At 41.1% G+C, this 16,231-nt stretch overlaps 1 protein-coding gene and 1 pseudogene across 1 annotated transcript in view; both read left to right on the top strand.

The window, feature by feature from the left end:
* Positions 1 to 16,231, top strand: part of RWDD3 (RWD domain containing 3) — an 85,823-nt gene that overhangs the window by 7,018 nt on the left and 62,574 nt on the right. Inside the window, exons 2-4 of the mRNA XM_077120178.1 lie at positions 12,324 to 12,365; positions 12,736 to 12,865; positions 15,793 to 15,841. Of these exons, the coding sequence (XP_076976293.1) occupies positions 12,758 to 12,865; positions 15,793 to 15,841 (157 nt within the window). The 5' untranslated portion in view covers positions 12,324 to 12,365; positions 12,736 to 12,757. The remainder of the gene's footprint in view (positions 1 to 12,323; positions 12,366 to 12,735; positions 12,866 to 15,792; positions 15,842 to 16,231) is intronic.
* On the top strand, positions 8,581 to 9,691 carry LOC143649096 (lysosomal-associated transmembrane protein 4B pseudogene; annotated as a pseudogene).

Below are 16,231 nucleotides of genomic sequence, written 5' to 3'. Positions count from 1 at the left end.
GCATAGACCAGCATTAAGGCTAAAGGACCTCATTTCCCCCATTTGTATGATCTGAAGCATAGGCAACAACAAATCATTATTATTCCCCCTTTTAGGGTGTAAAGCAGCTGGCCGTGTAATTTGTATTTCCAGGACCAGGATAAAGTCCTGCCCTTAGCATTTCAATAGGAGTTGGGGCTGTAGCTCCTTACATTCAAGCGAGTTAAGGCCTGATAAGCTGTTTTAGTCCACTGTTGTAAGGGCCTATTATTATCTTTTAGCTGTTTCGTTCATAAACCACTCATTCTTTCACTAAACCCTGATGTGTGGGATTGTCGATTAGATGAAATGTGCACATGATGTTCTGATCCATGGCCCAGGATTGGACTATCTGCCCACTGAAAGGAGTCCCCCACTCACATCTAGGCACTCCACACAGAGAGTTCACATTGGATGGTGGCCCTTGGATTAGGCTTCCCCACTGGGAAGCTAACAACAGTCCTATAGCTATATGTTCACAGCAGTAAAATATACCTCACCCCATCTGGGAGCGGAAAGGGACTAATGTATTCCACTTGCTACTGGGTCACTGGGATTTGTGACCAGCCAATGTGTTTCATCTGGTGTAGTAGCTTACACGGTCAATGCAGGGAGCATGAGAGGCACTCTCCAGTGATGCCCACTGGCTGCTGGTGCATGATTGACTGCTGGAACTTTCATCATTGGCAGGCATCCCGGATGTCCTTCCACAATTCCTGTTTTTTTGTATATGCAGCATAGGAAAACATTGTTCCTAATCAGTTGCTGCAGGGGGAATAATTTTTGTCTTACCCAGCCATATACCACTTAAGAATTTGACAGGGCAATCAAAGCATCGCAGTTTGCTGCAATTAATTGCTTATCCCTAACTTTCAAGGTGATAAAGGATTGAGCTTGAGTTTTCTTTTAGTTCTGAAAGAGGGTTACTGGTTAATATGACATTGTGAATATAGTGAATGAGAGTTACATTTGCAGGACCTTTCTATTTAGCTAAATCCTTTGTCAGGAGGCTATGGCAGATGGTTGGGTAGCTTTTGGGGGCCACCATGAAAGTCCTTTGTTCTCCTTCCCATGTGAAGTTAAAAACAGGTTGGCTGTACTTATTTAAAGGAATACTAAAGAAAACATTAGTTAAATTTAAAACACAGTGATAATGACACAATTGGATGCTAATTCCTTGTAGGAAAGAGGCAACATTTGGAACTGCAGCATACAAAGGTGGCCATACTTAATCCTTTGCTTCCCACATCTCTTCCAAATGGCATGCAGTGACTTTCACCACTTGTTCTACCTTGGTAGCCATTCATAGGGCTCCAACCAGGGGCCATTGCTATAGCCACTTTTATTATTTGAATTATTTATAACTCAAATTTAGTTGTCCTATCTATTGCAAAACAGTTAGCAACCCTGCCAGAGTTTTCAGGGAGTCACCATACTCTCACGGTGGTCCCCATTAGCCACCCCTCCCCACGTGGATGATATAGGCCAACTTGGGATTTCCCCCATGGATTCTTCCTTCCAAGAGTTTGCCCTGCTATGGCTGGTGGCTCTTTGGTCTCCTGGCTGGCTCACTAATTGTTCCAACCCAGCAAGCAAGGAGTTACAGGTGAATTTTATTAGGACTTATGAACAGGAGAGAATCTTCCACAATGGCAGCTGGCCATAGAAAATGACGGTTAGTACTCTGCAAAGGGGGCAGGGGTTGTGCAGGGGCTTATAAGGGTTTAGGACAAGGCTGTGAGAACAAGAGTTTCAGAAGGGCCTCATGACACAGGGGTTTGGAGTTTTGTTATCAACAGTGATCAGGGAGGGAAGTTTTAATCTTTTGTTTACAAAGTCAACTGTACATTCTTCCGCCACCAACGTCCACCCCCACACCTGTAAGGAGCTTTGATGCTTTCATTTCTGCTCCAGTCATTGTAGAAAACTACATGCAGTAACTTATTTTCAATATGGAAGAGAAGCGGGGGCCCTGGGTCTTCACAACCTGGCATTTTGAGTGACAGGACTTTATGAAGGAAAATTAATGCAATGAAATTCCCATACATCATGTCAGGATATAAGATATTTTATGACTTTTTATATGTTAAAATACAAAATGTATATTATTCACCTTCATATACATACACACACACACATACACAGACATATACATATACATAACGTGTATATACACACACACACCATGTGGCAGATATGGTTTTATTAATAGTTTAAAATTCATTTCCATGTAAATGATTACATATGTAAATGATATACAACCCTTTATATATGAGAGAACATATCCTCCCATTGTTTCCTCCACTGCCAATGATCAGATGCTCCTTTTAGAGCCATGAATGAGGAAGCAGCACCCACCACTGGATCTCAGTGACCCCAGTAGGCTGCTTAAGCTTACAGGAGAGCTCAAGTCTGGACCCGGTGGGCCAATACGACCAAAAACCAAACCTTGCCCAGAAATTAGACTTCCTAGAATGATTATATTGTCAGGCTGACTAATCATGAGAGGCTTTAAGGAGATGAAATGAGCAGTTTTAAAAGTCTACTTTGTTGGTGGGTAGAAGGGATGTGTGAATGGTGGGGGTAAAAGATGGTAGGATTTTGTTTAAATTGTAAATTAGGAAAGAGCACTTTGCAAATGGTGAGGTGCCTAAAAGCCTAAGGTAACCATGAAACACTTTAATTTCCCTGAATCTTAGTTTTGTTATCTGTAAAATTATGTTTGACATATCTATGACATTTCTTCCAACTCTTCCATGCTATCAGCAAGAGCTTTAATTTGAAATGAGGCAATTAGCAATGTAGCTTTGAGGGCTTAGTGATGTGATTACAATGCCATCTGAGGAAGGTTCTCTGCATCAAATGAGATGAATGGCAGTACAAAATAAATTAGTGATGGAGAGACTGGCCATGGGCTGTAACATAGTTAAGACTGACGCTTTGCCTGAGATAAGAAAAATAGATAAAATGGCTGGATATGATTAATATTGCAGAGAGAGAGCCAAAAGGATTTAGAAATACAGCATAACTTGTGAACGAGACTGAAAACTGAAAGGCGACATCTACTACAGGTTGTGATGTCAGGATGTAGAGAACCACACTCAGGGGGAAGTGGGTGAGCAGGCTGGCAGCAGCTCGTAAGGAGACTGTGGATGAGCAGGGAAAAGAGGGAAGACAAGTTCTGAGGCAATTTGCCATGAATGAGGAGAGAAGGTATTGATATTAGAACAGAAAAGTGGCACCTATGACAGACTTTTCTTTCCTTTTATTGTGGTATACATAACTCGAAAATTCCCATTTTAGCCACTTTCAAGTATACAATTCAGTAGTGTTAATTACATTCACAATATTGTGTTGAATTGTTTCTTTTATCAGTACATAGTGACTTTCTTTGTCCCTTGTAATGGTTTTTTACTTGAAGTCTATTTTATCTGACATCCATATAATGACCCCACCTTTCTTTTGCTTACTCTTTGTGTGGCATATTTTTTTTCCATACTTTCACTTTAAACCTACTTGTGTCTGAATTTAAGTGTCTCTTTAAAAAAAAAGCATATGTTTGGATCAGGCCTTTTTTATCTATTCTGCCCATCTCTGCTTTTTGACTGGCAAATTTATTTCATATGCATTTAAAGTGACTATTGATAATTCAGGACTTTCTTCCACCATTTTGCTATTTGGTTTTTGTAAGTAAGTTATACTGGTTTTTGCCTTTCAGTTCTTCTTCTTTTTTTTTTTTTTTTTTTTTTTTTATTTACATGGGCAGGCACTGGGAAACGAACCCAGGTCCTCGAGCTTGGCAGGCAAGCATTCTTACCTGCTGAGCCACCGTGGCCCAAGAACAGTTCTTCTTTTAATACCTACTGTCATGTTCATTTGAATTTTTGTAGTGTACCATTTTGAGTCCCTTTATGTTTCTTTTTGTATACGTTTTTCATATATTTCTTTGGAGCCCCAGTGCCTGAGTCCCTCTTCCATATTAAGAATAAGTTACTGTACATAGCCACCTTCAATGACTGGGACAGAAATTGAAGCATCAAATCTCATCGGGGGTAGTGAGGGGTGGTGGTGGTGGTGGTGATGGTGGTGGAAGAATGTACAAATGGTATCCTAAACAAAGCATGAACATTCCCCTCCCTCGATCATTGGTTGATAACAAAAATCCAAACCTCTATGTCATGAGACCCTTCAAAAATTCTGTTTTCACACCTGTTCTAAACCCTTATAAACCCTTGCATTTTCCCACCCCATTTGTGGAGCATTAACTTCCATTTTCTATGGCACGCTGCCACTGCGGAAGATCCTCTTGTGTTCATAAGTCCTAATAAAATTCATGTCTAACTTCGTACATGATGTGTCCTTTGGTCTGTGGGCTGTCTCCACCCAAGACCTCCAAGAGCTGGGTTGGAACAATTGGTGAGCCAGCCAGGAGACCAAAGAGCCACTGGCAATAAAAGGCATAAATACTGGGAAGGGAGACTTCATGGGTGGGGGTGGGGGAATCTCAGGATGGCCTTCAGCATCTAGCTGGGGAGGGGTGGCTGGCCTCCTAGTGTTAGTATTCCTGCAGCAGGCCACAGGACAGTTAGGATTTCATAAGAAAAAGAAGAGCCATCAGGCCACCACAGCCATCACTTGGCCCACTTTAGGAGCTTCACATTCGCCCATGGAAGAGACCATGGGCTAAATCTGTGATTCACCACCTAAAATAAGAACTTAAGTTAAAAAGGGACTTATGCATAACCCAAGCAGATTTGAAGGATTCACTGAATGAGAGGCTATGCCATACAAATGAGAGTTTAGAAATATTGGCATGTCGGTATGTTAGAGTAAGAGGGCCTAGACTGCACAAAAGGCAAGTAAGGTTTGTCCTGACCCCCCCTGACTGAGACCCTAAAATATAGGATCCTGTTGATTTCCCTTCAGATAATGATCAGCCCCAGTCTGACTGGGATATTGAAAATGAAGAAAGGAAGCTTGTTCATCTTCTGGTCCAATAAAAGATCATCAGAACCCTGTTCAGCACCCTCTCCCTGCCCTCCCCCCACCTCAAGCTGGGTAGTTTGCGGCTGAGGGTGCTGCTGCCACTGCAGTTGTCCCAACACCCCCTTCTGATCAAAAGATCTTATTTACTGTGCAGGACTATACTGCCGCTGAGTTACATGAAGTTGGAAATCAATACAGACAAAAGCCTAAAGGAACTCTGCAAATGGCTACTGAAGCAGATCTAGAGGTGAAAGCCACTGCATGTCATCTGGAAGAGATTTGGGAAACAAAGGATAAAATAAGGTCACTTTGTATGCAGTGGTTCCAAGGGCAAGGAATTAGCATCCAATTATGTCATTATCACTTTGTTTTACATTTAACTAATGCTTCCTTTAATATTCCCTGTCAACCTGCTCTCACCTTCACCTGGGAAAGAGAACAAAGGACTTTCACATGCTCTTACATAGCCCGACCATCTGCCATAGCCTCGTGGCAAAGGATTTGGCTAAGTGGAGAAGTCTATTTCACTATATTGATGCTGTCCTGTTAACTAGTAACTCTCTTTCAGGACTAAAACACACCTCAGGCTCATTTTATCTTACCTTGAGAGTTGGGGATGGCAATTAATTGCAACATACCTCAATGCCTTGGCTGCCCTGTCAAATTCTTAAGTGTTGTGTGGTTGGGTAAGACAAAAATTATTCTTTCTGCATTAATTGATATGATAAAATATCTTCCTATGCCCATATGCCAAAGCAACACTTTCTTGGGGTATTGGAAACCTTTTGTTCCTCATTTAACACAAATGTTAAAATCTCAGTACATGCTAATCAGAAAAGGTTGTACTTGTAAATGAGAGGACCTCCAGCAAGCTACTTTTGAAAAGACAAACTTCACAACAGAACAGCAACAAGCATTGGGGAGCAGAGATCCAGACTTGCCCTGTGAATTGGTTGTAGCCAGCATTGATATTGGGTTTGGGTGGTGTCTGTGGCAGAGGCAACATTCTGAATAAATTCCCCCTTGGCTTTTGGTCACAATTATGGGAAGGGTAAGAACTGAGATACAGTCCCCTGGAAAAGTAATTGTGTACTGCAAATAATGCCTTTTTGCAAGTAGAGGGACTGACACAAAGATGCCTAGTCACCTTAAAAATGGTCATCCCTTTTCAGGGGTGGATAACTGATGCAGCTTCTAATCCACACTCTGCAGTGTCTACTGGGCACACTGACCGAATGGAAAGCCTGCCTGCTATAGCCCAGCATCGGCAATACCAGCCCTCTGATTGCAGAAATGCATGAGATTCTCAGGCCAGCATCCAATATAGAAGATTTAACAGCTAAAGTGCCTGCACCTGAAATAGCTGTTGAAATGCCCAATTTAGAAGACATAGGTAGCATTTCCAAATTTGCTTGGTATATCGATGAGCCCGCTGGTGGGCGGCTTCCCACGTGGACAGCTGTGGCAGTACAACCCAGTCCCGACACTATATGGAGGGAGATTGGCACTACGCAAAGCAGTCAATGGACTGAGTAAAGAGGCGTATGGATAGGAATTGCGTATGAGCCAGGAGATGTACTAACTATCTGCACTGACAGCTGGACTATTTACAAAGGCCGTATGACCTGGATGGCAATCTGGAAGCAGGAACAATGGCGAGACATAAGTCCCCTCTGGGGACAAGAATTGTGGAAAGGCATCTGGGATGCCTGCCAATGATGAAAGTTAAAGCTGCCAATCATGTACCAATAACCAGTGGACATCAGTAGAGAGTGCCCATTGTGCTCCCTGCATCAACCATGTAAGCTACCACACCAGCTGAAACACATTAGCTGGTCACAAATCCTGGTGACTCAGTGACAAGTGGATTACATCGGTCTCCTTCCGCTCTCAGACAGAGCGAGGTATGATTTTATTGTTGTGGACATGTAACTGAGAAATTAGGTTTTAAGGGACGATTTTGATTACTGAATCATTATATAGATATTCCTTTTTGTTTTCTGGTATTTTGAAGTAGAGGGAAATACCTGAAATCTCTAAATTGTAATCCAGCTGCCTTGGTCTCTGATAATTACTGTATAGACTTTATTTTGTGCCCCTGTGACTAGCCTTCATTTGTACCCATTTACCCAGCTTTTCAACTTTAGAGTCTCGTAATCACAAAAGACACCCTTAATGTCTATTAATAGAGGGCCCTGGGTCAGCCCAGAACTTAACCCACCCCAAATCCAAAGTTGTCCTATAACGAGACTGGATCTAACCAAAATGGGCCTGCCTGACATACAAAGTAGCTTAGACTTTAACTTACAAGTCACCTATACCTCATTATAATACTAAAAATCACGCCCATCATCGTATTAAGGCAGCCATTTTCTTACATACGCTCTGTGACTAAGCGTGTAATCAATCTGTGCATGCTCAATAATTAGATTATCTCTATTTCAGCTGGGCCACTGTGTTCATTATCCTAAACTTGCTCATCTAGTAATTCTATAAAACTATGCACTTCCGGGAGGCAGATTTGGGCCAATAGGCTTTCCGATCTCCTGCTATGCACCTAGTAATTAACTTTTTCTCTCTTTGAAACCTAGTGTCTTAGGAATTGGTCATTTGAGTGCATTGGACAAAAGAATCTACCACCTTTGTCCTGTAACAGACATGGCTATAGTACTGTTGTTAGCTTTCCCAGTTTGGAAGGCAAACCCGAGGACCACCACCAGTTGTTTGGAGAAAGTGAGTGCTCTCTACGGAGTGTCTACCCAGGTTGACTGGGGGACCCCTTTCACTGTGCAAATAGCTCAATCCTGGACCATGGATCAGGACATCATGTGGACGTCCATCTGCCCTATAATCCCACAAGCGCAGGCCTTATTGAAAGATTGAATGTGTTTTTTTTTTTGAAGAAACAACTAAAAGATAGTAAAAGGTCCTTGCAACAATGGATTAAAAATCTCTTTCAAGCCTCATTTCTGCAGCAGTCTGAGGCCCCAGCTCTTACTGAAATGCTAATAGCAGGACCAATGCTGGCCCTGAAATTACAAATTAAAGGCCAGCTGCTTTGCAGCCTAAAAGCTGTAATAATAATAATTTGTTGTTGCCTATTCATCAGACCATACAAATAGAAAATGAGGTCCTTTGGCCTTAATGCTGGCCTATGCAGCCGTGTCTTGGGAATCTCAAGCCTGTGGGACTAGGAATCACCCAAAATATTAGAATTGGATGCAAAAAAGTGCCTGTTAAAAATTTTATCATCAATCTGGGCCTCTTATTCCCATGGGAACCTTATGTATAACTATGTGGACCCTAGACTAATAATGTGATGGTGAAGGGCTCTCAAAATTTGCAAGGATATTTCAAACCTCCCCATACCCACTGCTATCTTCAGATCCCAGGGTCCCAGAGCGGCGGAGGTCCCAAGTTCTTCTGGAAAGCACCATGCAAGGGCTAGTGGGCAGCCAGGGAGCTGGAAGCCAGCAGCAGAGGAAGAGCTCCTGCTCTAGTGTGGGGTGAACACATGGAGGCCGGAGTGACTCTGCCCACACTTCTGCAAACTTGGCGCATGTGGCAGCCCCAGTGATGGTGGCACCCTGGACGCGGTTCTACTCCCATAGCTCCTGCCTGTGCTGCCTTATCATTAATGCTGTTGATTTTATTGAGTGCCTTCGCTGATCCAGATCAGTATCACTTTTCAAGTTCTCAACTAGGAGGTGTCTTTGAGTACATAGACAATGCCAACATGTGTATCGCTGTTGCAATTTTCCTTCTCATAATTCTGATATGTGCAATGGAGAATACAAGCAACAGGCTGCCTGGCTCAACCCCTTCTATTACCTGAATTTTGTCCAGAATATCTTGCTGGCAGTCACTGGGCTTATTTTATCCAAATCCATTCAGGAGTACACATGACAGCTGCCTCCTATTTTTCCTTACAGAGATGATATCATGCCAATGAATCCTACCTGTTTGGTCCTTATCATATTTCTGTCTATCAGCATGATCTTGACTTTTTAGGGTTACCTGATTAGCTGCATTTGGAACTGCTACAGATATATCAATGGCAGAAACTCCTCTGATGTCCTGGTTTGTGTTACCAGCCATGACACTACACTGCTGTTACCCGTGGAATGACACTGCAGTGAACGGCATTGCCAAGGAGCCACCACCGCCTTACATGTCCACCTGAGCCTGGAAGGGGGACAGAGCCAAGAGCAAGAGCTTGACTGCTCAGAACATCTGAGCAATTGTTCTTTCATTCCTGAGATGAGCCCTCTGACATTATTTGTCAGAATTGCTACAGCTTTAAAATTTAGATGTTGAGTTGAAGCCCTCTGCAGTTTTAACATACGCTTGAGCTAGAAAATTGTGATAATTCACTGTAGAAGTAGGATATAATGGACTTCATTAGCTTTCCCTAAACATAGCTTTCCCTAAGCATTGAAACATACAAAAAATATGGATGGATCTCGAATCAGAGAAGACTGGTTTTATATCAGCTGGTCCCCACATATGAGGATCATGAGAAAGGAAATTGCAATAGTGATGCACGTGTTGGCATTGACCATGAACTCAAAGAATTAGGCACACTTTCTCTCTATTCCTTCAGTCCCTTTTGAAAGTGCAAAATAAAGATAGAATTAGGCAATGCTTTTCTTAAACCATTCCATTGTATAGAACAAACCCTTATGAGAACAGGAATTTTCAATGTATAACCATTGCTTTAAGTAAGCAGATAGGAATATATACATATAAATTTTTTGGTAAGAATTTCTTTAAGATTCTATATAACTTAAATTTAATGACAAATTAATTTGCTGGTCAAGGATTTCTATGTGGGCTAAATTCAGACCATTAGCACCAGGTAATGAGAGCAGTAAACACCTGCTGGCTGTCCTTGTATGTCCCATGTGTAGGGTCATAGAGTGGTGTGCCTCATCTGTGTTTAAGGGATGTGAATTAATTTGCTTGGCATTGCTTGCTCTTTGGTGCTCCCTTTCTCCTGGTTCTCATCCCTGCCCAGGACCCCCATTTTACTAAATGTTCTGCCCTAGCCTAATCCAAGAAAGGTATCCAACTCACTTTATCATAGTGGAACTGCCGATAAGTATTTGCTTAATAATATGATAAAAGGCTTTCCCCTTTCTCTGCAAGGCACATCCTACTACTTTGAGCTAATGTGTCTAGCCATCCTTTACAATGTAAAAACAGTCTTCAAAATATCGAGGGAGGTTTCTTTCCTTGTTGAATGCTCTTATCTTAGCGACCTGAATTTCAAGGAACTTCTGTATGTTTCTATGTTCAAATATCAGCAACTCTTCTGTTTGTCCATTATTGTATGTGCTATAAATGAAGGCTTAAAGTAAGATATGCCCTCCCCCCCCATACACACACACAATACAAATAAAAGTAAAACCTCCCCATAATGTTTCTCTGCCTGGTACCTTGATGTCAAGCAACAGACCACTAGCATATATATTGTTAGATGGGCAGGAATGAACTCTTATTGTTCCCCATAAACATCTTTCTTTTTGCCCATAGTGCCCTAGCAAACACCTTTCTACAGTGGACTTCGATGGTAACTCATACCCACAATCAAACCCAACACTGGGTTTGCATGGATTTGCCATCTTCAGGCGCTACTGGCCTTCCTTAGACTATGACCCCTGCAAATTGTGCTGCATGGAATACTCTCTTGGCCTGACAGAATTTAACACATTGGAAGATCTGAAAATGAATCTTCTCATTTACAGGACATAGTATGTGGGGACAGCCCTATGTTCCCCTTACCTTATATAACCCTTTACCCCACACTCCTAATAACTGGGAAATGATTTAATCCCTTTCTTAGCGAAGGTGGCATCTCTTTGTGGGGGTGTTATTTCTGTGTGGGGGAACCCTATTATTCTCATACTATGTAAGATGGGGTAGATGCAATGTCTGTCCTATGGTCAATGCGGTCTGCTGCATGGGGTGGATTGTGGAGACCCAGGGAACGAGCCCCTCATACTGAGACCAAGTTACTGCACATAGCCACCTACATTGACCGGGACAGAAATTAAAGCCTCAGATCTACTCGGGGTGGTGGTAGTGGAAGAATGAACAGATGGTATCATAAAGCATTAAAACTCCCCTCCCTTGATCACTGTTGATAACAGAACTCCAAACTCCTGTGTCATGAAACTCTGCTGAAATTCTGTTCTCACATCCTTGTCCTAAACCCTTATAAACCCTTGCATTCCCCTCCCCACCCCCGCCCCCTTTGTCGAGCATTCACTTTCATTTTCCAAGGCCAGCTGCCACTGTTGGAAGATCCTCTCCTGTTCCTAAATCCTAATCCAAATTCATGTCTAATTTCGTGCCGGATGTCTCCTTTGGTCTTTGGGCGGCATCAACCCAAACTCTCTAAGAGGGCTTGTGATTGCCATGGGGCTTCAATTTAACATCCTAAATCTATAACAATGATTTTTTATTTGATGCCAACTTAACTTCAATAGCATACACATACACTGTTTCTATACTTTTCTGCTCCCCCACTTTTTTGTTGTGCTTGTGACAAATTATTCATTATATAAGTCCAAACCCATAGATTTATCATTATTTTTTGCCCACTGGCATTCTGTGAACCTATGAGAAGTAAAAAGTGTAGTTATATACTTAAAAACAAAATGCAATGGTACTGACATTCATAGTTGCCCAGATGCCTGCCGTTACTAGACATTTTTATATCTTTATGCCACTTCTATTCATCGTCTAGTGTCCTTTCCTTTCAGTCTGAAGTGCTCCCTTTAGCATTGTTTGTAGAGCAGAACTTATGATGATTAACTCCTTCAGTTTTTGTATATCTGGGGATGTCTTAATTTTTCCCTCTTTTTTTTTCATTTGTTCTTTCGTAATCTCCTTCATTTTTGGATACAATCTTGCTGGATATAAAATTCTTGGTTAGTAATTTTTTTTCCAGCTCTTTAAATATTTGTCTCACTGCCCTCTTTCCTCTTGGTTTCTGATGAGAAGTTGGCACTTAATATTTGAGGGGCTCCCTTGTACACAGCGCATTACTTTTCTCTTACAGCTTTCAGATCTCTCTCCTTGTCCTTGGCATGAGACATTTTATTTACTATCTCTCTGGTCATGGTTCTCTTCAAGCACTGACATACAGGCAATCCTGTAGGGACATAGGGGTTCCCCAGCTCCCTCTGGAATAGAGCCAGGCACCCCCATGGTGCCTGTATGTCAGGCTGGTTCCACACCACACCAGGGGGGCATGGGAGACAGTGTCACCAAGTGTGCAGTGAGCTCCCCGTAATTTTAATTATTTTTTTTAGATACATGGTCCAGGAATCGAACCCTGGTTGCCCACGTGAAAGGTGAGTATTCTACCACCGAACCACCCGTGTACCCTTCTCCTAATGTTTTTAAAGATCCATTTTTTTGCCTTGGTACTTGTCAAGTTATGAACTCCTTTAAATGTTTTCTGTGGTTTTGAGAAAGATAGCTCTCTCAGTTTTTGCCAGTTGTTCAATGATTCGACAGGGGAACAGCACTCTGGAGCATCTTATGCAGCCCTTTTGGTTGCTCCTGTTTCAATAGACTTTTAACATAAAGGCAAACTTGTGCAGAATTCAATTCAGAGGGAAGAAAAAGTTCTCTGAAAGTGACTCACTATTGTGGTTTTGATTGCTTTTCTGATTTCTAACCCACTGTCTTGTCTTGACCCCTTCTATCTGTATATTCCAGTTCCCGGACTTGCCACTGACACATGGTTTCCTCATACCCCTTTCAGTATCCTCCCCTCTTTCCCTGTGATTCATTGCTCTCCACGGTGTCAGCCCAGCCTTGCCAGATCAAGGACTTGAAAGAGATGAAGGTGAGGTACTCAAAGAATAAAGCCCTTCTGCAGAGTTTTGGGCTGCAGGTCTAGTAGCTGCTATGGGAGACTTGCACCCTTACCATGCAATTGGCAACCGAGGTGAGTTAGTGTCTGGGATGGAGAGAGGAGGGGCAAAATTTTGAAGAGTGGAGCAGAAGAAACCATGTGTCCTATAGCAGGGGCTGGTAGCTGCAGTGACAATATTAGTTTTACAGTTTCAGATTGTGACGTATTAAGCGGCGAAATGGTGAGGCAAAGTGTACACTCTTGTGCTCCCATACAGTCTCCTAATCAATTTCTGCCTCCCTTCGCTCTCTCCCTGCCCATTTATTGCATGTGCTACTGACTGACTTATCCTTTCTAAACACTGCTTTAACTTTTATCACATCTCTGCTCCACTCCCAAGTCTATATTACTTATTGAAGATTCTCAACAATTTAATTCTACCCTAATCTATTCAACCTCACCTTCCACATGAACATCCAACAGTGTGGGTGCCCCTGTCTACCATAGGCCATGCTTACCTAAATCCAAGCCCTTACACTTATTATTTTCTAGCTTGGATGTCCTTTGCTCTCTTACTGATCTGTATCTTACTCATCCTCAAGACCATGTATTAAAGGATTGGGTCATCTTCCCTACTAAAAACAAACCAGAAGGATGCATGGGTGGTTCAGTGGTAGAATGCTCGCCTGCCATGTGGGAGACCTGGTTTGATTCCTGGACCATGTACCCTGCCTCAACCCCCCTCCCCCCCCAAAAAAAGAAAAAAAGAAACAGAAAAATGAATAAACAGGTATAGTTGAGAGGTATAAATGCATTACATTCTTTTAACATTTATTGAGCACTTACTAGATTGCCAGGTTAATACCTGGGATAATAAGGATAAATAAACTTATTATTGGTTGACAGGCTAGATCTCAGAACTTCTTGTCCAAAGTTGGCTTTTACAATTGCACCTGAACTGTTGTATTTTTTCAACCTAAAGATCAAAGAAATTAGCTCAACCACCCCCACTGATTATGGCAACTAATAGGAGAATAGCCCTCTTTGGGTCTCAGCACAGACTCTGATTTAAAAAAAATATTTTATTATAAACAATGAACAAACACACATTCTTTTTTTAAATTTATTTTTATTATCAAACCAAAACAACCTACAAACATGAACATTCTTGACATGCAAACATTCTTGAGATAGTTACAATCAGTGGCTCATAATATCATCACATAGTTGTGCATTCATCACCATGATCATTTTTTTGAACATTTGCATCACTCCAGCAAAAGAGAGAAGAAAGGAAAAACTCATACATGCCATACCCCTTACCACTCCCTTTCATTGACCACTAGTATTTCAATCTACTCAATTTATTTTAACCTTTGCTCTCCCTATTATTTTTTTATTTCTTTTTTTAAAAAATATTCTTATTGATGAAACAACATACAAACACAAATGTTCTTAACATATGAACATTCCATACTTGGTGTACAATCAATGGCTCATAGTATCATCACATGGTTGTATATTCATCACCATTATCATTTCTTAGAACATTTGCATCACTCCAGAAAAAGAAATAAAAAGAAAAAACTCATACACACCATACTTCTTATCCCTCCCTCTCATTGACCACTAGTATTTCCATCTACCCAATATATTTTAATCTTTGTCCCCCTTATTTTTTTTCTATACTCCTTACCACTCTCTTTCATTGAGCACTAGTATTTCAATCTACTCAATTATTTTAACATTTGTACCCTTATTATTTATTTTGTTTTTAATCCATAAGTTTTACTCATCTGTCCATACCCTAGATAAAAGGAGCATCAGACACAGGGTTTTCATAATCACACAGTGACATTGCAAAAGCTATATCATTACATAATCAGCTTCAAGAAACAAGGCTATTTCTCTCTCAGCGAACACGACAAGCAAACTTACTGCCCTTCCCCTCTCTACAATGGACATGACTCCCAGGGGTGTGGACCTTTCTGACAACATGGGACAGAACTGGGACTCAGCATCAAGGGGTTGAGAAAAGCTTCTCGTCCAAAAGGGGGAAGAGTGAAATGAGACAAAATAAATCTCTCAATGGCTGAGAGATTCCAAACGGAGTCCAGAGGTTATCCTGGAGGTTATTCTTACACTTTATATAGATATCATGTTTTTAGTTAAGGTGTAATGGAGAGGCTGGAGGGAATTGCCTGAAAATGTAGACTGTGTTCCAGTAGCCGTGTTTCTTGAAGATGATTGTATAATGATATAGCTTTTGCAATATGACTCTGATTGTGAAAACCTTGTGTCTGATGCTCTTTTTATTTACTTTATTGACAGACAAGTAAAACATATGGATTAAAAATAAATAAATAATAGGGAGAACAAATGTTAAAATAAATTTAGTAGATTGAAATGCTAGTGATCAATGAAAGGGAGGGGTAAGGAGTATGGTATGTATGAATTTTTTTCTATTCTTTTTCTGAATTGATGCAAATGCTCTAAGAAATTATCATGATGATGAATATACAACTATGTAATGATATTGTGAGTACTGATTATATAACAAGGATGGAATGATTATTTGGTAAGAATGTTTGTGTTTGTATATTGTTATATTGAATAAATAAATTAATTAATTAAAAAAAAGAAACAAGGCTACTGGAACACAGTTCTACAGTGTCAGACACTTCCTTCTAGCCTCTCTAATACACCATAAGCTAAAAAGGGGATATCTATGTAATGCGTAAAGATAACCTCCAGAATAAACTCTAGACTCTGTTTGAAATCTCTCAGCCACTGACACTTGATTTTACCTCATTTCTCTCTTCCCCCTTTTGGTCGAGAAGCTTTTGTCAATCACTTGATGCTAAGACTCTGATATTTTTGAGTAACATAGTGAGAAATCCTTTTGTCTGCATCTCTAGAAACCTGGATTCCAGTCCTGGTTTTACCAATGGGTAGCGGCCATCGTAGGTAAGTGCTTTCACTTCACTGGCATTTGTTTGTTTCTCCAACTGTAAAGTGAGAGATCAGACTGAGTGGGTAGAAGGTCTTTCCTCTCTCAAATTTCATCATTCTGTGATTATTATGATTAGAATAAAAATTGGGCTATAGCTTGGAGGTACGGCAGACTATTGCAATAATTCCTGTCAGACAATTTCAGAATGTTGGTTTCAGTTGTGTAAATTTCTGGAGATGGCCCCCAAAGTAGACCTAAAATTTAATTTTGATTGTGACTGTATGCCCTTCAGTAAGGCCACTTGTTTATGAGTCCATCTTCCCTTCCTGCAAGAGGAAATGGAATCACTTGCAATCAATGAAACTTGCCAAAAAAGCTGCCTATAATATTTGCTGAGTGCTTCA

This window comes from Tamandua tetradactyla, chromosome 11 (assembly GCF_023851605.1).
Source record: "Tamandua tetradactyla isolate mTamTet1 chromosome 11, mTamTet1.pri, whole genome shotgun sequence".
Lineage (NCBI taxonomy): Eukaryota > Metazoa > Chordata > Mammalia > Pilosa > Myrmecophagidae > Tamandua > Tamandua tetradactyla.
This window is presented reverse-complemented; position numbering and strand designations above follow the sequence as displayed.